Source organism: Trichomycterus rosablanca, chromosome 11 (assembly GCF_030014385.1).
Source record: "Trichomycterus rosablanca isolate fTriRos1 chromosome 11, fTriRos1.hap1, whole genome shotgun sequence".
In the NCBI taxonomy this organism is placed as follows: Eukaryota; Metazoa; Chordata; class Actinopteri; order Siluriformes; family Trichomycteridae; genus Trichomycterus; species Trichomycterus rosablanca.
The window spans coordinates 24902025-24927200 of record NC_085998.1 but is presented as its reverse complement, the minus strand read 5'-3'; the positions used below and the strand labels follow the sequence as shown (position 1 = coordinate 24927200).

Sequence of the window (25176 nt, the reverse complement as noted above, 5' to 3'; positions counted from 1 at the left end):
CCTCCTCCACACATATTGCTGAGACATTTCCAGATTTGTTTCATTACAGCATTTAGCAGAAGCTAAATGACTTAATACATTGTAAACAATTGAGATTTAAGGCTTTTACCCAGGGGTCTAACAGTGGCAGGTTGCCAGTCCAACTCAGGACTCAGCACTACCTACTGTGCCACTCTGTTGCCTCTCCAATATTTAAATATTTTATTTCATGTCCAGCATGTCACTGCCACTTTTGGAAAAAAATCCACCAATGTTTCATGCTTTGTACATTTGGAGATTATAGCCCTCGGTGTGGTTCACTGTTTTAGCTTTGTAATCCTTTCCAGACTGATATATTTTATGTACTACATTACAGAAATTGATATGGCTCTGAGATTTTTTTTTTATTTTAGTGTAGTGTGCGGCCCGTTAAGACCCTTTAGCAATTCTTCACAATTCTAAAAAGATTTTAGCTTAGTGATGTTTAGATTCAAGAGCACTGGTAGTTATCAGGTATGGGTGTATTTAGTCATCATTTGGTTAACTGCTTAAATGAACAACTACATTATTGTTATAATTATAATTAGGGCTGGACGATATGGCTAAAATTTATATCACGATATAACTCCTAATTTCGGTCGATACGATATAATTTCGATATCGATATGAATAATACAAATGTCAGAAAAACTGCTAAAAACACCAAAATTGGATGGCTGTACCTGCAAACCTTTTTTCTGGTTTCTGGCAAGAAATACAAGCTGATTACACCACTGAATTAGTCCTTCCTCTCACCAGCTATTTCATCTGCTTCTTTTTCAACTGTAGACAGTGGCAAAGCCAGACAGTTTTCATAGGGGTGGCCAAACTGAGACCATTGCTCACACAGGGGTGGCACAGAAACTGTCTGATACCTTATTTTTTGTATGTGGCTAGTGGCTGTGGATCTAGTAGTGTTTTGGTCACTCACTCGTTTACCTATGGCAGTGAGTGCCATGCAGAATTACATCAAGTCTAGCATAATAAGTTTTTTTTATTTTTTTCTCATTTTCTCATTCAAGTGAAAAACTAAAATATAGCCTATAACCTTAACAGAATTTCAGAGATATTCCTTTGCAATACTTGATCATTTGACTGCAAACTTGTGTACTGATGAGACTCATTTGAACCCCAGAACATGCTAGTGTGAATGCATGAAAAACAAATTAAAATTTTCTATCAGGAATATGATACAGACTGACCAACACTATTAAGCCAAATCAGCATTGAAAATTTACTTTACTTTTAATAGCCTTCTACAATGTTGGGGCTTCTTAAAACTGAATATTCTATTTTCAATAGAAGTGTTATTTAAATGCTATTAAATTGTTTTTGAAAAAAAAAAAACGCCCAATTAGGAGGAAAACCGCTTAATCTGGCAACAGTGGAACGCGAATATCCCGTTGGTGCCTTCACTCGTAGCGCACCACAACTAATAAGAAGTAGTAGTAATAACTGGTATTAGTACTCAGTAGTATCAGTACTCCGTAGTATTAGTATTCAGTAGTACTACTTCTTCTGTAATTGTGTTGGTGGCTGACCTTCATGTTAAATGTGTTACTGCACTGTTTTGGTGAAGAACTACTTGCTTGAGGTGCGCTGTTGAATCCACCGTGTTGTAGGTATTATAGTGTAATCAGAGCGGTAACGCTGAGCACTGGCTTTGTGTCTGTGGCGTACGTCATCACGCACTGACGTAATGTATATTGATCAAATTTGTTTAAAAATCATATCACCGTTATTGAAACATTTTCTATCGCGATATATATCGATATCGAATTATTGTCCAGCACTAATTATAATAACAATTATTATTATTATTATTATTTTAATAGGCTAGTATGTATTGGATAACATTTTGCTTTTAATAAATATGAATTATTGTTTTAAACTATTAATATAAAAGAAAATATATTTATATACTAAAATTTTGGCTAAGTGGTTATATATTTAAATAACATGCAGCAATTTCACATGGCAGGCAGAGTTTTAATCAATGCTTTAAGGTATATTTGTGTGTCAATGTCACCTAGAGTCACAGCCAGATAGATGGAAAACAGATGGGTTTTTTTTTTACCCTAGAGGTGCATGCATATACTTTAGCAATATAACGAGCATATGTAATTATCACTTTATTTTGTAGTTTCTCATTTGCATCTTTGTGTACAAGCATTTACCTTCTGCCATACTATTTTCTCTGCATAAGTCATAATGCCATCATAATAAATATATGAGTTATAAATATTTATTAGCAATCACTATGTAAAAGGGCTCTGTAAAACTACAAAGTAGTATTTCAGAGAACATTAAAGCATATCTAAAACCTGCTAAGTCTTTGATCCACTGGCTTGTCATGACCTCTCATAGAAGCACAGTGTGTAACATGAAAATATTCAATGCAGCCAAATAGTTTCCCAGGCAACCAAAGCTACAAGTGGTCTATAAAAAAAAGGAAATACTAAGTTAGCTGTGTGAATGGTGGGAATTTTGCATTTTCCTGATCTCAAGCAACACTACTCTAAAATGCCACTGGTCCATGTTGCAGGCTGCCAATCTCTCAGTCATGGCATTACCATGGGAACAGCAGGGGGCTCTTGGCATTGCCATGAGAAAACTGTGGGTAACATTTGTGGTGCTGCGTGTCAGTAGGAACAAAATTTCCATGTGCATTCATGTTTACTATTTGCATTTATTTATGAAGGAAGTGATCTGAGAGAATGTGGGCCATAATGTATGTAAATCTGACCAGCAGGAGCAATGGACTGGTGGTGGAATAGTCCAAAATATTCTGGGCATGGCTGGGCATATGTTCATTATTTACCTGCTGAAGAGATGGCACCAGGATGCACTGTAAGACACCCTGCACCATACAGAAGTTGAAAGACCTGCTGGTATTGCATGCCAATTCACAAAGATAACACGTGGAACTCTTTGGTGCCTTTTGGCATGGAACTGCCAACCATGACAGCCTTGCTTCAGCGTGTGTGTGTGTGTGTGTGTGTAACAGGATCCTCCCAGGAGGCATTTATAATAATTAGATTTTTAATTTATTCTGACTTCTTGCTTAAATGCAATAACCAATGATTATTTAATGTGACATGTTAATATCTGATATTCACTTACAAGCACAAGGGGAGACATTGCTAAATGCTGAATAAATGAGACAGGGGGGTGAAGCAGGGTTGAGAATGGCTTTAAATGCAGCCTCTATTTTACTCACATATGCATAGACATTTTCTTAGTCATTCTAGTTATTTATTTCATCTTGCATAAGTAAACTAACAAATATATTGCAGATGAATAGGCCTTTTACAAAAGGCAGCCACTACACTTCCTGCTTAGACATTTAAAGATGTATAGCGCATTCTATACATTCTTTTATTAATGAGGTCTAACAATTTCTTTTTAAAAATTTTTGTTATTTTGTTTACCTGTAAATAGAAACTAAGGTGCATTGGGTAAGATTGGGTAATGACAAAACACTTTGAGGCACCAGACTGTTTCTATGTGTTCTGATAATGTAGCAGTAGAGTACCTAATAACAAAACATCATTCCAAATCTTATTTCAGCACAACATACACTATATGGCCACTGATTTGTTCACTGAGGAAGCTCAGCCATACATATTGCTAAGAGATATATGAAATTAATAATATAAAATAAAAGATAAGCCTCCGAATTCGTGGCAACAGCTTTATTTATATTTGTACATAAACTGTCCATCGCTGCTCCTTTTACACCCAATCGTGATAGCATAACCTGCTACCTATTCAACTATTCATATTTATTCCACAAGCTTCCCAGTGTTACACTATGCCCCAGCATTTTTAGTCAAATTAGGATTTTTTTTTATTATTAAAAAAATGGGGTCACAATAAAGTATGGGACAGAGAAACTGGATACAGAAAAAATTAAAAGAAAAAAACAGGAATGACTAGCTGGTGGCACATTGAAGGTGGGAGTAGGGGACAGATGGAGGGTAAAGGCAGCATTAGTGATAACACATAATATCATTAATTATGCAAGTATGTGTGAAAGTGTCTCTTAATAATTGCATAATGTGTTCCAATTAGTATGCACATTCAGAAGATTTTGTTGTGTGCATTTGTAAATTTGCTTGTGTGTGTGTGTGTGTGCACTTCTGTGTGTATGCATGCATGTACATGTGGGTAAGTGAGAAAATGAGTTGAGAATGTGTTTTGCACCAGTTATTGTGGTGGACTCACAAATGAACACACAAATGGTAAGCCACCTGTTAGCTTCCCATGGTATTGTGGGATTAAGACAGAGGCCCAATCTGGACACTGGGCATTAAGCCAAGATCACTGTGAAAGTCTGTAAGGCAGTCAGGTAGTGGGGTTGGGAGGGAAGGGAAGTGGTGAGGTTTATACAATCAACAAGACATCTTCTTCCAAATTTTCTAAATAATTATGGGTTAACTTCAAATGTTTTTAATGATTAGCTCAGCACATACTAAATCCTTCAACTCAGAGTTTACATTCAGGGATTACCAATCTATAAATACAATGTTGATAAAGAACTATGCATTATAGCAAAATAATAAAATAATTTATAATTAAAAACTAACCCTACAGGCACCCAGCAGTAAAACACTGCTAATGCAATATTTCACAATATGCACAATAATAATATGGCAGTAAAGTATGTACAGTAACACAACACACAAAAACTGCCTTGATTGAAGTGTCGATAAGTTAAGCTCTTCTCTTTATGTAACATAATGAAATTTTTCTGCAAATCTTCATGCACAATTTCTATTTTTGTTGCATTTAGCTTAAACGAAAAAAAAACTAAATTACATATTAATTGTGCCCACATTTTACAAATTATCTAGTTAAATTCTGTACATAAACTGTATGTGCATACTAATGTAAATTTATAGCTGCAACAGTGACTTTCAATGCAAATGTTTTAAAAGCACATAAGCATTATGATCATTGTATTCTCAGTATCATTTCTGAGACACAGAGCTATAAATTTGTCGCAAGTATGTCTACTGCTCACTGTGTAGTGAAGCAGCTACACAGTTTGGCCGCTTGCACAGTTGTGTGATGCATTTGGTTTTTTACAATGGCTTGTAGAATGCATACTGAATTTGCTGTGGAATATTGATCTTGAATCTGATTCAGGTTTATAATCTAAAATTGAGTGTGGTGGGGACTCATTTTAAGAGGCAAATAAAAATTATACAGCTCCATCATTTTAGCTATTTGCAAATACATAGCAAAAACAAAGCAACTTTTTTTGCTCTAGAACCATGGTGCAACACAGAACAAAAGTGAAAAAACAGCAAATAAATACAAGGAACTGCAAAAATACAGGACACATTTTTGGACCTGAAAAAGTGTAGGGAATGAGTGTGTGTTTGAGAAAGTGTGTGTGTGTCCACCAATTATGAGATATAATGAGGTGCCCATTCTATGTTACTGCGAGGAATGTTACTGTCTCATGCTGTCTAAAAGCCACTCAGCTTTGAAAAGTATACCAGACCATTCTATCTGGGAATTGAACACAGGACCTTCTTGCTGTGAGGCAAAAGTGCTACCCACCAAGTCACTGTGCCACCCTCAAGGACTAAGGAAAAGGTGTATTGCAAGCTGAATGAGAAGAGATTCCAAGATTGGGGTGGCAAGAGCGATTCGTGTTAGAAGGGTATCTGCCAGAGTGAAAGGAAAGTTTACAAGACCTGCTATGTTGTACAGCTTGGAGTTTGTGGCAATGACAAAAAGACAGAAGAGGAAGCTGGAGGTGTCAGAGATAATGATGCTGCGATTCTTGTTGTGAGTGACAAGGATGGACACAATTTTTAAAAAATCATTAGAAAGGACAGCACAGGTAGGATATTTTGGAGTTAGAGTAAGGGAGAAGATATTGAGATGTTTTGGGCATGTGAATGAAAGTTATACAGGAAAAAGGTGCTGAGGATGGAGCCGTCAGGCAGAAAGAGGAGAGGAAAACCAAAAGAGAAGGTTTATGGATTAAGTAAGGGAGGACAAGCAGATGGTTAAGGTGACAGAGGAGGATGCTTAAGACAGTGCAGAATAGACACCTGCTGTAGACACCCCATAATGGGAACAAATGAAAGAAGAAAAAGAAGACAATATGAGCATCTGGCCAACATTTCTTACCAACTTTGGCAACAGACCACTTTCATGTGGCCATGTACATTTTATTGTTATGGTCAAAGTAGCTCTATTTATATCGACAAAGAATAGTTTTCAGCTATGGCTAAGTGGTTAAATATAATTGCTAACAAGGAATTAGGAGGCTATGCCACAAAAGTAAATGAATTATAGTATTTACTACAACAATAAATTTATAATCTACAACCCCAAATCAGAAAAAGTTGGGTCAATATGAAAAATGCAAATAAAATAAAATGCAGTGTTCCTTACATTTACTTAGATTTTTATTTGATTGCAGACAGTTTGAACCCAAGATATTTAATGTTTTATCTGCTTAACTTCATTTCATTTGTTAATATACCTCCATTACTGCATTTCAGGCCTGCAACAAATTCCAAAAAAAGTTGGGACAGGGGCAATTTAGGGCTAGTAATCAGGTGAAAAAACGAAATAATGATGTGATTCTAAACAGGTGATGTCAACAGCTGATTGTAATCATGGTTTGGTGCAAAAGCAGCATCTAGGAAAAGCTGAGTCTTTGATGAGCAAAGATGGCCAGAGGATCTCCAGTTTGTCAACAAAAGGGTGAAATTATTAAAATGTTTAAAAACAATGTACCTTAAAGAAAGATTGGAAGGGATTTGCATATTTCTCCCTCTACAGTGCATAATATCATTAATCGATTCAAAGAATCAGACGGCACTGCAATAGGAACTGTTACTCAACAATAGGTGATATAACCACATGGGCAAGGGATTACTTTAGCAAACCTTTGTCAAGCACTACAATACGGAGTTACATGCACAAATGCCACTTAAAACATTACTGTGCAAAAAAGAAGCCTTATGTTAACCGTGTCCAGAAGCGGCATCAAGTTCTCTGGGCTCGGAGGCATCCAGGATGGACCATCACACAGTGAAAATTTGTGTTGTGGTCAGATGAATCAGCATTCCAGGTCTTTTTTGGACAAAAGGGGCCATCCAGACTGTTATCAGCAACAAGTCCTGTCATGGTATGGGGCTGTGTCCGTGCCCTTGAGAAAGGTAACTTACACTTCTGTGATGGCAGCATTAATGCAGAAAATACATTGAGATCTTAGAGCCTTCAAGACGTCATCTTTTCCATTGACGTCCATGCATTTTTACAAAGGCATGGCTGTGAAAGAAGAGGGTACGGGTACTGGACTGGCCTACCTGCAGTCCTGACCTGTCCCCAATAGAGAATGTGTGGAGAATTTTGAAACGCGACAACGACGACACCGTAAGATGTGTTTGCAGGAAGAATTGGACAAAATAAAACCTGAAACACGAAATCGCTTGGTATCCTTGGTGCCAAAACGTCTTTTAAGTGTGGTGAAAAGGAATGGCAACATTACAAAGTGGTAAATGCTTTACTGTCCCAACTTTTTTGAAATGTGTTGCAGGCCTGAAATGCAGGAATGGATGTTTTTAAATAAATGAAATGAAGTTGACCAGACAAAAAATGAAATATCCCAGGTTCAAACTGTCTGCAATATAATAAAAGTCAAAGTAAATGTAAGAAACTCTGTGTTTTTTTAATATTTGCATTTTCCATGCTGTCCCAACTTTTTCTGATTTGGGGTTGTAAATTACTGTATCTGTTTGAGATGCAGTACATATACTGTATATTGCTATGAATTGTTCTATACATTTAGCTGTCCACCTGGACCTTTAATGAACTTAGGTTTTTTTTTTTTACTTTCGGCTTTTAATTGAGAGAAACACCATCTGGCCCAGAATATATTTCAAAAGTTTCTGTTATGTTTTCTATGCTTGGTGGTGGCGGGGCTTGAACCGGCAACCTTCTGTTTACTAGACCAGTACCTTAACCACTGAGCTATCACTGAGCTAAACAGCGGCAGATGGTGATAACTGGTTGGTAGCAAGTAATGTTCGGTAGCAATCAGTGATCGTTTGCAGCTTAGATTTATGAACCAAAGTTGTAAAACTACTTAGTTTCCGAAAATGAACAGAAAAAGGAAAGCAAAGAGGCCAAATTTGGGAAGACCGGAAGACATAATTCTAACCTTCACAGCATCTTCACAGCAGATGGGCTTATACAGTGTATCACAAAAGTGAGTACACCCCTCACATTTCTGCAAATATTTCATTATATCTTTTCATGGGACAACACTATAGACATGAAACTTGGATATAACTTAGAGTAGTCAGTGTACAGCTTGTATAGCAGTGTAGATTTACTGTCTTCTGAAAATAACTCAACACACAGCCATTAATGTCTAAATAGCTGGCAACATAAGTGAGTACACCCCACAGGGAACATGTCCAAATTGTGCCCAAATGTGTTGTTGTCCCTCCCTGGTGTCATGTGTCAAGGTCCCAGGTGTAAATGGGGAGCAGGGCTGTTAAATTTGGTGTTTTGGGTACAATTCTCTCATACTGGCCACTGGATATTCAACATGGCACCTCAAGGCAAAGAACTCTCTGAGGATGTGAGAAATAGAATTGTTGCTCTCCACAAAGATGGCCTGGGCTATAAGAAGATTGCTAACACCCTGAAACTGAGCTACAGCATGGTGGCCAAGGTCATACAGCGGTTTTCCAGGACAGGTTCCACTCGGAACAGGCTTCGCCAGGGTCGACCAAAGAAGTTGAGTCCACGTGTTCGGCGTCATATCCAGAGGTTGGCTTTAAAAAATAGACACATGAGTGCTGCCAGCATTGCTGCAGAGGTTGAAGACGTGGGAGGTCAGCCTGTCAGTGCTCAGACCATACGCCGCGCACTGCATCAACTCGGTCTGCATGGTCGTCATCCCAGAAGGAAGCTGACGCACAAGAAAGCCTGCAAACAGTTTGCTGAAGACAAGCAGTCCAAGAACATGGATTACTGGAATGCCCTGTGGTCTGACGAGACCAAGATAAACTTGTTTGGCTCAGATGGTGTCCAGCATGTGTGGCGGCGCCCTGGTGAGAAGTACCAAGACAACTGTATCTTGCCTACAGTCAAGCATGGTGGTGGTAGCATCATGGTCTTGGGCTGCATGAGTGTTGCTGGCACTGGGGAGCTGCAGTTCATTGAGGGAAACATGAATTCCAACATGTACTGTGACATTCTGAAACAGAGCATGATCCCCTCCCTTCGAAAACTGGGCCTCATGGCAGTTTTCCAACAGGATAACGACCCTAAACACAACCTCCAAGATGACAACTGCCTTGCTGAGGAAGCTAAAGGTAAAGGTGATGGACTAAACCCAATTGAGCACCTGTGGCATGTCCTCAAGTGGAAGGTGGAGGAGTTCAAGGTGTCTAACATCCACCATGATGATGTCATCATGGAGGAGTGGAAGAGGATTCCAGTAGCAACCTGTGCAGCTCTGGTGAATTCCATGCCCAGGAGGGTTAAGGCAGTGCTGGATAATAATGGTTGTCACACAAAATATTGACACTTTGGGCACAATTTGGACATGTTCACTGTGGGGTGTACTCACTTATGTTGACACACAAACATTTAGACATTAATGGCTGTGTGTTGAGTTATTTTTAGAAGACAGTAAATCTACACTGCTATACAAGTTGTACACTGACTACTCTAAGTTATATCCAAGTTTTATTTCTATAGTGTTGTCCCATGAAAAGATATAATAAAATATTTGCAGAAATGTGAGGGGTGTACTCACTTTTGTGATACACTGTATATGAGGTAAGCCAAGGAACTAGCAATCACTAGGAAAACATTCTGAAATGGAGAACAAGGAAACGGCAGCAAGAGCACATGGAAAAAGCACAATGCTGGGCACCATGTCTATGGAGGGGAGAGCTTAAGATGGGGAGTAATCTATGAGCTTAACATCATGTTTTACACATTCATGACAGGACAGGTAGTTACTGGTTACACAAGATTCATTAGTTCACAAGTTTAATGTCAAACACATTCATGAATAATTTTCTATCTCCAATTCATCTCACTTGCATGTTTTTGGACTGTGGGAGAAAACCCACGCAGACAATGGGGGAACATGCAAACTCCACACAGAAAGGACCTGGACCGCCCCACCTGGGAATCGAACCCAGGACCTTCTTGCTGTGAGGCGACAGTGCTACCCACTGAGCCACCGTGCCGCCCTGTTTTGCTAATTAAAATACCAAAAATGGTGTGTGTGTGTGTGTGTGTGTGTGTGTGTGTGTGTGTGTGTGTGTGTGTGTGTGTGTGTGTGTGTGTGTATATATATATATATGGCAAATTTCTTCTTACTGTATATACCATTACTTACCAAATCCGAAGGCAGCAGAAGCCGGTATGGGTGCTGCTTGGACAATAGTGGAGGTGTAAAGGCCTGTGACCAGCAATCCATCAAAATATGTATTAGTGGAGATGGTCACTAAAGAGACAAACAGGCAGTGTTAGTGGATTCATACAGTAACAGACACAAAAAAACACAGTTATAATTCAACATTTTTTAAATGATAAACATCCCCTATATCTAAGGCCCGTTTCTCGTAAATTAAGCAGTTTCCCGTAAAGTTTTCCGTAAATGTTAAAAATTGTAAGTTTCTGTTTAGTGATGTAACATATTCGCGTAGCATATTAAATATTTGGCGCAATATGAGGCAGTCCTCGCATTCATATGGTAATTACGTTGGTGTAACAGACTTTTCTGTCATGTAGTGTTTTGACAGTGTTTAATGTGTGTTTACTTATTAATTGCATTTTGTTTCTTTGGGGATTCTATAGTCAAAGTGTTGTTGCCATTCCTAATTCTCGTTTGCTGTCCGTAGTGAGAGCTAACTTTTAGCTACACGTGCAGAACAAGCCTGACTTAACTACTGCTCTATGGTAATACCAAGTTTAATTAAGCCTCCCACCTGTAAGGAAAGCGAGTCAGACAAGGTGTTCCGTAGTAGCTGGCGTTTAGTTAAAACTGCAGCCTTCATTAATAACAGTAAAAACGGGGAGCTGACTGAAGAAAGGAACTCGGAACGTGTACACACTTCTCTTCATACAAATCGACTCCTGACTCAATTCAATTCAAGGTGCTTTATTAGCATGACAAATATTCACATTTGTATTGCCAAAGCTTCATTGCAATCTGAATAATAAAAGAAAAACTAATTGCATACAAAAAAAGGTTTACATTAATTTGAACATTAGTCAATAACAGTAGTAATTACCCTTAAAAAATAACATCTTATAAACAAACTAGAACAACATATATATAAAGTGTGTATGTATGTGTGGAAGCTTATTTGTAGGTGTGTGTGTGTGTGCGTTTGTATGAGATATGGTCACTCACTGTCCCTCACCTGGTGGCAGGTGTGTGTAGTTAGTTTAAAGTTAGTGAAAATTAAGAGTTAGTTAAAAAAAGTGTGTGTAGACTCACTCACTCACTCACTCACTCGATACTATAGCGACGTCGTGAACATAGCACGTCTCCCACTATACCCCTGTCTTAAAGACACACACACTCACCCACATCCTTTAACAGTGTGCTTCTCTTCACACAGACCTGTAAAGTATTATGCTCCAGATAGTTTGTCTATGTACAGTTTATTTCTCACTTTATAAACTCAGCAAACTCTGAAGACGCTCGGTTACATTAGCAATGGGTTAGACAAAATGTCTAAAGCAGCTAAAACACGACTCGGGTGACCGAGTTTGAAAACTCCCAACCAATTCTGAGGAAGCAAAAAGGGGGTGTGTCAAAACCGACGAGTATTTACATACCTGTATCTGTTAAGGTAGGCTGTGCATTGTAGCTTCCATTTATTCTATCATTTCATTTATCAGTGTTGTTTAATGACTGCTGTGAAATGTGGCACTTTACTTTAATCCGTGAAATCTGTGATTTTTAAAAAACTAGGTCCATGAAATTAGGCACATTACCCCGGGAATTTAGTAGGACCTATATCACAATTTTGGGAGAATAATGTTGGTGCCTTGGCAGCATAAGAATCATTCACATGCATGGAATTTGTATGGCAATGCATAAAAACAACACTCCTTTCAAAATTAAAGAAGTTCAGTAAGTATTTACTGAATTAACAGTATTTACTGTAGTTTCTATAGCACATGAATGCCTATAAATTATTTTATTTATAAGACCCTATACAATATGTTATGTTTAATAATCATAAACTTTATTTATGTTTAATTTCTCTGTTTTTTTCTCCAATTCACAGAGAATGGTATGGTATTTTATATTAAATAAATAAAAATGTGTGTGTCCTTTATGCCACATTTATAATATTTATGCATATCTTAATATTGTCTTCATCTGCCTGTGCAGGAAGTGTCCAAGGAGGGTGAATAAACTTTTACCTGAACACTTTTTCTTTCAGTTCATTTAATTACTTTTCTTGGTCTTTCACATCTTAATAGAATATTCATCTTGGTCTTAACGATTGAAATTGTTAAGCAAAAATGCTTTGAATTTTTATATTTCTCTCCAGTTCTTTAAAACGTTAAAAAATTTATTTCTGAGGTCTTCTGACAGCTGTTTTCCTAATCTCATCTTTCTTGCTCTAAACTATTTAAGATTGCTTCTGAAATGTAAACTGCAAGCCTCATTAAGCATTAAGTGTTGGCATTGATTTTAAAGCTCAGACATCTAATTTTACATATTTAAGTTCGATACTTTGAATGATTGTCAGAGGTGATAAAACTTTTAAGCTTGCTATTAAAGATGAATTGTAATTTAGATTAAGCTATTCTATCAGATTTTATGTTTTAAACACTTTGCAGGGTAAAAAATAACATTTACATGAGCATGTAATGTTATTTACAAGATTATGGTATAATGGAGATACATTTTTTGTTTACAGATAATCTAAAAAATATGAAAATACAATCTAAGCAATCAAAATTGCTTAATGTTACTGTAATTAAGTTTATGTTGTGCTATTTTGGATATTTATATATAGTTCCCATCAAAACATAGTTTCTATAATTATTATACGTTTTTTTATATTATATTTATTATAAATTAATGTAATTAAGAGTAATAATTTACACCAGTTACTACTGGTGTCTTTATGTAATTTATTTATGCCACATTTATTGTGGCACTCATGTGCAAGAGCCTACAGTGCCAATAGTAGTCAGAGCTTCAAAAAATCACATTGATGATAAGCAGAAAGAGAGATAAACCAATTGTGTTAATAAGTCACATTTAAGTCTAAAGGTAGATAAACTAAAACTATTCACTGTGTATAAGGCAGTTTTACTTAAAAATGTTTTATCTTTGTAAAACTAAATGAAGTAAACTTTACTATTGCAAACTATTTAAATGGTATGTGAATTTAATGCATAGGTCACTATATACATTTCATGTACATACATACTTTTAGACAGATTTTAATTTAAAAGTGTCCTGGTACTTTGGTGGAAAAACCACCCCACAACATCACAGACCCTACACCATAATTACTGTCCCCTCCACAATTATTTATAACATGTATTAATAAATAAAAAGTGTTAGACAAAGTTCACCTTTAGGCAAATTAGATTAATCTAAAAAAATGAAAAATTAAACCTTTAATTAAAGACTTTAGAATTTATTCAGAGTAAAACTGCAATTTCCTTCGGGATCAATCTGCAATTTCCTTCGGGATCAATAAAGTGTTATCTTATCTTATCTTAAAACTCCCCCTTTACAAAATAATACAAAGCACATGAATATTGGCATTCCTAGAAATAGACACAATGTATTTTACATTTTGTAGTTGAGGAGAGTGTCTAGGAACTATTAAATAGTAGATCGTGACTTCCTGTATTCTTCCTGAGGCATACAGATGAGGTGACAGAGGTAAAATTCTGTCATTCCCCAACACAAAATTCAAACAATGGATGGTTATAAAAATCATTACTTGCCTAAAATGCTTACTTTTACAGTTAAAAATCTGGAAACAAACTTGCCTTAGCAATGACCCAAGTTTGTTTTGAACAGTGAGGAGAATGGGAAGTGAGGCAAAAAATCTAACATCTTTTACTACCATTAAACACAACAGAATAAAAGCTTTTCCTGCCATCTGACCACAAATATAAGTGCCTGGAGTTAGCTAAACGATACTTGGAATTTGGAACATTGTCCATGAGGGCCAAAGCCGCAATCTAAGTTGAACACCTGATATCTCCGATATCTCCGTTCTTCACTGCATCAAGAACGATCATTCCTAAATAGTTAATAAAACCACTTGGGCAAGAGATTACTTTGTGAAACCTTTGTCAAGCACTACAACAGGGAGTTAATTTTGCAAATGCCTCTTAAAACTTTATTGTGCAAAGCCACATGTTAACCAGTGTCTATAAGTGGGTCAAGTTCTCAGTGGAAACATGTATTGTGGTCAGACGAATCAGCATTTCAGATCATTTTTGGAGTGAATAGATGCAAAGTGTAAAGACGAACATGGCAACACTAGAGGCAGAAAAAGTACATTGACATTTTAAAGCAACATATGCATGATGACATATTTTCCAGGGACATCAGTGCATTTTTAACCAGACAATGCAAAACCACATGGTGCACACATTACAAAGGCATGGCTGAAGAAGGAGAGGGTACATTTCTTGTGCCTTTTTCATACTGTCTTAACCTTCTGTGATATGGGGTTGTACCTGTTCAGTTTTAATTTTATTTTATCTACTCATGATTTGACAAGGGGTTTTTGTATCTGTTGGTCCTGGATTTTGTAAAGTTGCTTTGAGACAATGTCTATTGTAAAAAGCGCTATATAAATAAAGTTGACTTGACTTGACTTGACAATCATTATTTAAACAAATACAAATCTAAGCAAATAAATTCTTCATACCTGCCTACCCAGTTTGTGTTGGAATGTAACGGGTTAAATGAAACAAGCCCACCGTCTTCTGTTGCTAGAAAGAATGATGTGCTCTAACTGGTAGTCCATCTATGGATTTAGTAGTCCAGTCAAAAAATTGAAATTCATAAAAGACCCATTTTAAATGACAGTAAAATTGACCAATCATGTTGTCATCACAACCCCATTCCATGACAGACCCTGGCTTTTGGACTTGTTGATAACAGTCCTCTTCATTTTTGGTCCGAAGCACCTGGTGTCCACTTCTTTCAAAAAAGACCTGGAAAACGTATTCGTCTGACCACAATACGCCGTGTGATAGTTCACCCCAGATGTCTTTGAGCCCAGAGAACTTGATGCCTACTTCTGTACATAGTTAACAAAAAGCTTTTTTTTAGCAAAGTAAAGTTTTAAGTTGCATTTGTGAATGTAACTCTGTATTGTAGTGCTTGACAAGGGTTTGCCAAAGTAATCCTATGTCCATGTGGTTATATGCCCTACACATTACAAATCTTGTTTTTAAACATTTAATTATTTTTTCACACATTTGTTGACAAACTGGAGATCCTTTGTCCACCTTTGACCAGCCTATAGTGGATACAGCTTTTGTTCCAAATCATGATTACAATCACCTGTTGGCATCATCTATTTGACTTTACATCATTATTTATTTTTTTAATTATTTTTTTTACCCAATTGCTATCTGTAATATGCTTTGGTCTCAATTTTTTTTTTATGTGTTGGGTTCATACTGCAATGAAATAAAAGTCAAAGTAAATGTAAGAAAAAAGTTTTTTTCCATACTGTTCCAAGAAAGAAGCCACTGCTCCAAAACAGCCATAAAACTGTCATAAAAAGGTTACAGTTTACAACTGCACGTAAGGGGAGAAGATCTGACGTTCTGGGAAAATGTCCTCTGGTCTAATTCAACAGAAATGGAACTGTTTGGCTATAATGACAATCTCTATGTATGGGAGAAAAAGGTGGAGACTTGCATGCCAAAGAACAATGAAGCACAGGAGTGGCAGCATTATGTTGAGAAGGTGCTTTGCTGCAGGAGAGACTGGTACAGAAAAAGTAGATGGCATTACGAGGAAGAAAATTATGTGGAGGTATTGAAGCAAAATTTAAAGACATTGGCGACGAAGTTCAAGCTAGGGTGTAAACGAGTGTAAATGGACAAAAAGTTCTAAAGTTGTGGTAAAAAAGACAACAAAGTGAAGGTAATTAAATGGTAGTGAAAGGTATTCACAAAGCCCTGACCTCAGTCCTATATAAAATGTAAGGGCAGAACTGAAAAGGCATGTACAAGCAAAGAAGCCTTACACACCAGACCACTTTCAGTGGTAAAGTCAGGGAGACTGGTAAGAATTGAGGGGCAGATAAATGCAGTCAAATACAGGAACTGTAACAGGCCCACCTATAATGAAGGACTGTGACGGGGCTCGGTTACAGAATCATGTCTTCCTGCCTTGCAAACAATTGCTGGCAGAGGAGGCATGGAGGTTCAGAAGATTGAGTAATCAGTTCATTTTAGTTTGGGTAATCAGTTCATCCACGACAGTCACCTGTGCCTCACTGAGCATTCATTTGCTCCAGGTGGAAGTGTTTCTATTCATCAAAATTTCTTTCTAACATATTTGCTAGCTTCCTGTTGGGAAATCTGCTCTTAAAATCATGATGCAGGGACTAGACCACTTTTTTTCTGGCACATAGTGCCAGCACACATAGACAGACAGTGTCAGAGCACTTTTCAGCCTTCATGAGGGAACCACCCTGGATGATCAAGCTGTCCTAGAGGAGGTTTGGAACCATGCTGGGTGCACCAGCTGGTGGGGTGGGGTGCCACTCGTGCTTTGCCAAATTTTGCTTGTTTTGGGTTTCCTGTCTTTACTCTTTTTTTACTTAGATGCTCTGAGTAGTTTGCCATATTATGACCATATTAGAACAGTTTTTATTTCTGTCCTTTTTCTATCCCCGTTCTCCTTTGTGTCTTTTTTTTGGCCACCTCTTTATTTTCCTGTTGCCCCTTTTTCCTGTTTGCCCCTCTTTTCTTTTTTTTCTTTTTTTGCTGCCTGTTCTATCCTAGGTTATCTTCTTGCAGATTAAGTTCTCTAAAGTACCAAAAGTCACCTGTACTTTGTTGAGTGTTAACTTGCTCCATGAGGTAGGATTGTTACAGATTTCTTGTATTTTTTTAAAGAAAGATTTGTGGTGATCAGGGATGTTGTGATCACTCAGGTTTGTTGACATGAACCTTTTTAACCCTTCTAAGGTTGAAGCCTCCAAGTTTGAAAAATGCAGTTTCTACTGTATCTGATGGAAATCTGTTGTGTCTGCATTCACAATGTCCAGAACTCAGTATTAGACTTTACCACAGACTGTGTCTGAAATATGATGAACTTTGCTTCCTGTGTCTTCGTAAAGTTCCTCTGGTTTCTTCCCTTAATTCCTGGCCAGCTGGAGCTACTGAAAATTGTCTTAAGTGTGAGTGAGTGTGTAAATGTATGTGTGCGTGTGTCTGCCCTGTAATAGACTGGTGACCGGTATGGGGTGTTTCTTGCCTTTCGCCAAATATATCAATTCCACCAAATCTAAAGCTAAGTATTCCATTTACTTTTATTATGGCTTCAGCAGCAGGGTTTTTTTCCTGTGCCGAGAGTGGTATTTTTATTTATTCATTAGTCCTTTAGTTTAGATTAGTCGTCAGTCTGATGGAGAATATTTCAGCATCAGGTCCAGATGTCTAACAGGTATTTCATGTAATATCCACGCCACTAATGATGTACATTTGAGACAGTCAGAGATTATAAAGACTAATATTAAAAAGGTGTATGGATAAGCTAGAATAATACTGTTTTGTAAATAACTGGTCCACTTTTGTGGGAAAACCAGCCTTTTGAAGAGTGACAGTGTTCATGCATCATGTCTTACTTCTTGTAGCATAGCTGCAGGCTTTATGGTGTCAGTGTGGCAGCATATAACAGAGCCAAATCAGGCAGCAAACAAACAGACTAAACTGACAGTCTGCTAGTCACCATCAGATGCCACCCTCAGCTTTTAAGTCCCAAACTCAGTGTAGTCAGTGTCTGTTCCCTACATTACTTTTAAAATATAAAACATTTTCAAAAAGTGTGTTTTAAAAACCTCATTAGTAGGGACCTACTAAATTCACAGGAAAATGTGCTTAATTTCACGGACCTCATTTTTTAAAAATCACAGATTTCACAGATTTTTAAAGAAAAGAGCCACATTTCACAGCAGTCATTAAATAACACTCATAAATTGAATGATAGAATTAGTGAAAGCTACAATACACAGCACAGCCTACCTTAACGGATACATAAATACACCCCCTTTCTGCTTTCTGCTTTCAGAGAAATGATTGCTAATGTAACTGAGCATCTTTAGAGTTTGCTGAGTTTAAAAAGAAAGAAATAAACTGTACATATACAAATTATCGGAAGCATAATACTTCACTGGATTGTTTTTTTTGTAGCACAGACCACAGACCAAAAGGGATAAAATGCACACAATACTTTTCAAATGTAAATAAATTCTCATTGATCATTGAATAAATCACCATCAGAGCCTGGGGCACTTGAACAGCCAGCCCAACACTTGGGTTCTGCATTCTGCACAACCTTGGATAATGTTGCTCTAAAACAAATTAGACTGGAGTGCCAGTAGCATGGAAAAATGTCCTGGCTGAGTATAAACATGGCCTGATTAAAACCAAATCTTTGTATTTTTTCCTTTTTTCCAGTGCCACATTGTTGACAGAAATGGGATGGTCCAGGGGCTGGAAAAGTGGAAAGACTGATCTGCAAGATCAAGCAGTTCCTTTGGTCAAAGCCCAAGAATGAAGAGGACCAGCTTGACGTTACTCCAAGGGAACCGGGTACTGAGCGTAATGCCTGCACAGTTTTGCCTAACAGAGACAGCGTGCCTCGCCCAGGGCCGCTGGAGTGAGCCGTCTCCAAGCCAGCAATGGCCGTTACGTTTGCAGAGAAGGATAACAGTGCAGATGATAACAGCGCAAGAAGACAGCACTTCCCACTTGACGACGACACAAATGACAGAGAAAGAAGATGGCCAATTGCAAAGGCCGCTGTTTGATGGCAAATCAGCATGGGAGCAATATGAGGCAGATGTACGGCAAGCTTACCCCCATTTCCCCACTGACGTGCAACAAGAGCTGGCTCCCACAACGCTTGCCCAGACATTGGCAAAGGCAGAGCGAGTGGAGATCATTCTCTCTGTCCTCGCACCCCTCGCCCAGTGGACAGGTGTGCCGCCACTGAGGATGTGGAGGTTGCGGCGGTTTCGGAGAAGATAAAAAAGCCACTACAGTTAAAACTCATCTGTTGGCGATGTAGGAAATGTGGGCATAGGGCATGAGAAGGTCGGGCCCCATCCGAGCTTGTAGGATATGATAACAGGGCTGACCAGTAAGAGCAGGTCGAGCCCCTGTCATGGATGGCCTCAACCCCAACTTCACCATAGAATGCTTGGTCGGCAGAAGGGTCTTTGGCTGGTGTGCACAGTAGAAGGCAGGCAGGCGAGAGTGCTAGTGAATCCATGCTGGACCGTCTCGCTGCTGCGACCTGGGGTCCTACCCCAACAGCCACATTTTATTGGTACACAGTTGGCATTTACCGCCAGGGTTCGACTCAAGTCTGTTACTGGTGAGACAATTCAGATGTCTGGCACTGGGCGGCTCAAGTTGAAGGTTGAAGGGTGGACGATTGAGTTTTGGGTAGCACCCATTGTAGACAAATGCATAGTGGGCCTCGAGTTTTTGAAAGCTGTGCACGCTACAATTGACCTGGAGCATAACACCATTTGTGTTGCCAGGGTTGAGGTGCCCATGACTGAGCCAGCAGAGACCGGCGGCTGTGTGGCAGTAGCAAACCTGTCCGTTCGTGGGGAATCCGCCAAATTTGATGGAGCTGAACACGCAGCGGCATGTGCAGGCTGGGTAACTGTTCACCGGCCGGTGAACACCACGGCTTTCGGTTGGGGAACCCTCACTTGGGAACCCCTAAGCACAAGGGCCGGTTTAGTGTAAATACAGATGCTAGTAATAACAGAATCTATTTAACAATTCAGAGTGGGGAGGAGAGAGTTACCACGTACTTCAGTAGGCAGCTTTCCAGACCGAGCTGAATTACTGTGTCACCCTACGCGAGCCTACCGAGTGGAATTACTCACATTGCTGACATGGCTGCTGTGGTTCGGGGAGCCCGAGAGGCATTCAACATCCAACACCGTGCCGAATGTTTGCACAACAACACTTACACGCTCTCTTGACAACCATGCCAGGAAGCAGCATGCCGTTATTATGAGATGATGGGCACTGCTCAGAACTGTGCGCAGAGGTGTGCTGCGGTAGACATGGTGGCGGCTAAAACAGTCGACTCAGGTGAGTTGAAAGAGGCTTAGTTGTCTGTCCCTGAGTTATCAGTGCTACGGGACCTGTTACAGGTCCAACCAGTGCCAGAATGGTCGGCTGTAACTTTTCACGAGCCGACTGTGAAGGCGAAGAAGGGTCCCACTGATCGGTCCCATGCGCCGCTCCAGTCCTAGGCTGTGATGGAGCGTGTGGCTGTAGATTTCCTCTGGCTCTTTCCAGTGGGTATGGGGGGAGCCACCACACCATGGGTGGCACACTCAAGCATGCAACGAGGAAGATGCCATCAGAGAACTGTGGTAGCTGAGCAATAAAACATTTTTTAAAAACTTGCAAAATGCAGTGATGCGAGTGGACTCGTATCCTTTACTCCATTATGCACTGGACTGGGTGGCTGGGACAAGTTGTTTTAGTTTGTTAGATTTGTGTAGTGGTTATTGACAAGTGTCGTTTCCACCTTAGGCTAAATAAAAGATGGCTTTCAATGTTAAGGAGGGCTTATTGCAGTTCAAACTGATGCTCCTGCTGCATTCAAATGGTTAATGAAGCGTGTTCTGGTCAACCTTTTGAAAAAAATCAGCTCCTCTTTCTTGACGATCTCCTGGTGCACAGGCCTGACTTTAAAATCACTTTGAGCACTTAAAAAGGAATATTTGCTGCTCTGCTCGTCAAGGCCCCTGACCTGGAGAAAGTGAAAGCTGTGCATTTACATTTACGGCATTTAGCAGACGCTTTTATCCAAAGCGACTTACAGTTATGACTGAACACAATTTTGAGCATTTGAGGGTTAAGGGCCCTGCTCAGGGGCCCAACAGTGGCAACTTGGCGATGGTGGGGTTTGAACTGGCAACCTTTTGATTACTAGTCCAGTACCTTAACCACTGAGCTATCACTGCCCTATGCACACTGACCATGCACACTGAGCTATCACTCCCCTGTGCACACTGACCAACACTAACAAATGTAGAACAGCTGCAAAGTTTTCTAGGCCTGAAGAAGTTTTGTTAAGGGCTTTGCTGAAAGGGTTTTGTGTGGAAACCAGAGAGAGAAGAAGCTTTCCAGCAGTTGCCAACTTATCATTCTGGCTCTTCCCAAAGATGAACAGTTCATTGTGGACACGGACGCAAGCAATCGGGGAAATGGTGCAGCAAATGTTTCATTGCTTATTTTAGTTGACGGCTCTCCAGACCTGAGCGAGAGCAATTGGCAGTGGTCGCTGGGTAACCTATTGGCGGTGGTCTTAATTGTATGGTGTGCCGCTGCTTCGACTCTGGGAACTGGAGTTTGACTGTTTTGCAGGAGTATTTGTTTGTTCCCCCGACAATGCAGACACTCTTTCCCAGCAACCACGCCAGTGTATATAAATACTTAAACTGTTATTGTAAATCCCCCGTTTCATGACTTTTCCTAGAAATGTTAAAGAACACACTGGTACATTGTAGTAAAATGTACAATGTAGTAAACATTGTAGTATTTTGCTCCCATTAGTGTTACATATCTACTGTATGTCTGATAGAATTATTTTCTGCCTTTCAAGGTTGCAATTCTCCTTTCTCTCAGCAGATGTCGCAAGGACTCTCTCGTACTAGTATGTACCCACATAAAGTAAACCTAAATCATACACTGGTTTGAGAAAGCACAGGCGCCAAGCAGATTAAAAATTTTTAAACACCATACAATGCTGCTCCATCCAATATGCTACAGAAAATAGCATTTTAACCAAACATAATCTGTTGGTAGGTTGATTATCAAACAAAGCCAAAAAAGAAACAGGAACTCACAAATGCAGAAGAATTTAAACCTAAGAACCAATACAGTCTAAATACAGTCTAATGCAAAAGTTTGGACACCCATGCTAAAATGTACATTTACTTTTATCCAAAGCGACTTACAGTACTGTGACTTTATATTGTCTAAGCAATTAAGGGTTAAGGGCCTTGCTCAAGGGCCCAACAGTGGCAACCTGGCAGTGGTGGGGCTTGAACCAGCGACCTTTGGATTACTAATCCAATACCTTAACTGCTACTACCTACAACTGCCCTGTAAGGTTGGTTTTGTAAGTGTTTCTATGTGTCGATAAGTTAACATGTCCGTTATAGAAAACATAACATGTGACATTTTTCCACAAATCTTAATGCACAATTTATACATTTGCTGCATTTAACTTTAAATACGAAATGAAAGATTACATAAATTGGCTTAAAAGGCTAATTGCACAAAAGATGCCATTAGCCTAATTTTGTCTAGTCCCTCTTTCGTGTTTTATTGTTTTTCCAATGTTAGTACATAAATAATATGTGTATATTAATGTAATTTATAAAGCTGCAACAATAAGTTATAATGCAAAAATTTTGCAAAGCACACAAATAATTAGCAGTCAAAGCATGAAACTAAATGATTGCTGGTCTAATTTAGGAAACCTTATGTTCTTAGAGTCAATGTTTCGACAGAAATTACATATCATGTAGATATCATGTGCTATCGATAAAACTTGCCATGATATTGGGGATATTCGATAAGTTGTAATTTGTAAATAAATGTATTGCTTCTTATACAGGTGTACATTGCTTTATGTTTAGAGTTGATTTAACAAAAATAGATTACTACTGTTCTTACATTATTGTTGCTCAGCTGAGTTTGTGCTCAATTTAAGTATATGTAGTGCTTTGGCTCAATGTTTTAGGTATGTGAAATGTTTAAAATTCTCAAGGCATATCAGACTGCCTCAGAAATGGCTGAGAGGCCTCAGAATCTAAATGGCTAAACAAGAAAATCAGATTTTCTTACAACGTTTGATACTGTAGATAATATTGTACTGGGTAGGCTAGAAAATACAGTTAGTGTTAAAGGACTCACATTCTTTTTGTTTAAATCCTATGTAACTGGCCACACTCAATTTGTTTATGTAAATAATAAATGCTCTGAAACTACAAAAGTACAGTGTTTCACAGGGGCCAGTGTTGGAATTATTCATTAACATTCATTAACATCTATTCAGACAACACACAGTTGTGTATATATCAGCCAAACCCAACAACATCAACGCAACCAGTAAGCTTGAGGTTTGTGTAAATGACATACAAGACTGGATGTCATGTAATGTTCTTTGACTTTATTTAGATAAAATAGAGGTTTTACTAGTTCAAGTTCAACTTCAAGTTTATAACTTCAGGGTTAGGTTATTGCAATGCTTTACTTAATGGATGTTTTTGTAGATCCATTAGCAAACTCCAGTTGGTTCAATATGCAGCAGTTCAAGAGCTAGGTAGAACCTGATCATATTGATCATATTAGTCATTTCATTTTATCTCCATACTGGCTGCCAGTTAAATTCCACATTAATTACAAAATACTTTTACTAACCTATAAGCCGCTACTTGGTCTAGCTCTAAAGTATCTGAGTGAACCTATTAAGCACTACAACTCAACACGTTTACTTTGTTCAGATAAAAAATTACAACATTGAGAAGGGGATTCTCAACTTTGGAATAATCTCCTCGCCTCTGTTTGTGATTCAGACACAGTCTAAAATTTCAAGTCTAAACTCTGGTCTTTTCAAACCAAGACTCTGGAGTCTGGGCAGTCTGGTTCTCTCATGTTTTGTCACTGTTGCTGGCCTGGTTCAATATGTTGGCTCATCTGGCTGCATATGGTTTTTACTCCAAGGATTAGAACTGCCCACCCTGATTATAGATAAAGAAGCTGAGCTTGGGGGTTCTAGAGATTTATGGTAATCAGGGTTGATGAGTTGCTGTCATTCTGCTTTTTACATGCTATCACATAGGTTTGTTGATGGTGAAAACCCTCATGGTTGATCAGATATGAGAGGCAGAATGACAGCAACCAAACATCCCAGAGCACCACAATTTTCTATGACCTAAAACCCCCAACCTCTACGCCTTTGTCTATAGTCAGAGTGGACAGGCCTAGGGATCAGAAACCAGGTACAGCCAGAAGCCTACACGTAGCAGTCAGCAGATCTGACAAACATGAGAGCACCAGACTGCCCAGACCCCCAGGATCTAAGTCACACATCCCTGGTTTGGAAAGACTAATAATAATAATAATAATAATAAATAAATATGTTTTTAATCTGGACTTAAAAATTAAGACTGTGTCTGAATTCCAAACACAAGCAGGGAGATTATTCCTTTTTGTGTATGTATGGTTTGTTTAAATCTAATTTATTCAAATTATCCTCCAGACCACCCAAAAGAATAGGTCCCTGCTGAGTCTGGTTCCTTTCAAGGTTTTTGGAGTTTTTGCTTGCCACTGTTGCCCTTTGCTTGCTCAGCAGTTTTTTGTTTTTTTGTTTTTTTTTTGTTTTCTGGTACTGGATGTTGTAAAGTTGGTTTGAGACTTTTTGACCTTATAATCTTGTAAATTAGGTGCACCAGGTGGTTTCATCAGCAAACATGGTAAGCTTTTTGAAGTCACTTCTAGCGCAATCATTGGTGTATAGTGAGTAGAGCAGGGGAAAAAGCACAGATATTGTGGAGCACCAGTGTTTAAAAAAAGCAGGTCTGAAATGCATTCACCCTTAGTTTGTCTGAGTGAAGTTCAGTATTAAAATCAAAATCCACAAACAGGATGTAAACACAGACGTAAGTGTGAGAGCTGTTCTGTAGGAGGTAATGCAGAGCCAAATTTATGGCATCTTCCACAAACCTACTGGCTCTATAAGAAACTGAAGTGGCTGTTGTAGAGCATCAGTTACAGATTACAGGTTATATAGAGTAATTCAAGACACAGGTGAAATAATAACCCACTTGATGGTATCTACAAGATTCAAATCTGTTCTAC

The 25176-nt window shown here is 38.6% G+C and overlaps 1 protein-coding gene across 1 annotated transcript in view; it reads right to left on the bottom strand.

Moving 5' to 3' along the window:
- Window positions 1–25176, bottom strand: part of reln (reelin) — a 360462-nt gene that overhangs the window by 329107 nt on the left and 6179 nt on the right. Inside the window, exon 2 of the mRNA XM_063004091.1 lies at window positions 10418–10525. Coding sequence (XP_062860161.1) covers window positions 10418–10525 — 108 coding nt within the window. The remainder of the gene's footprint in view (window positions 1–10417; window positions 10526–25176) is intronic.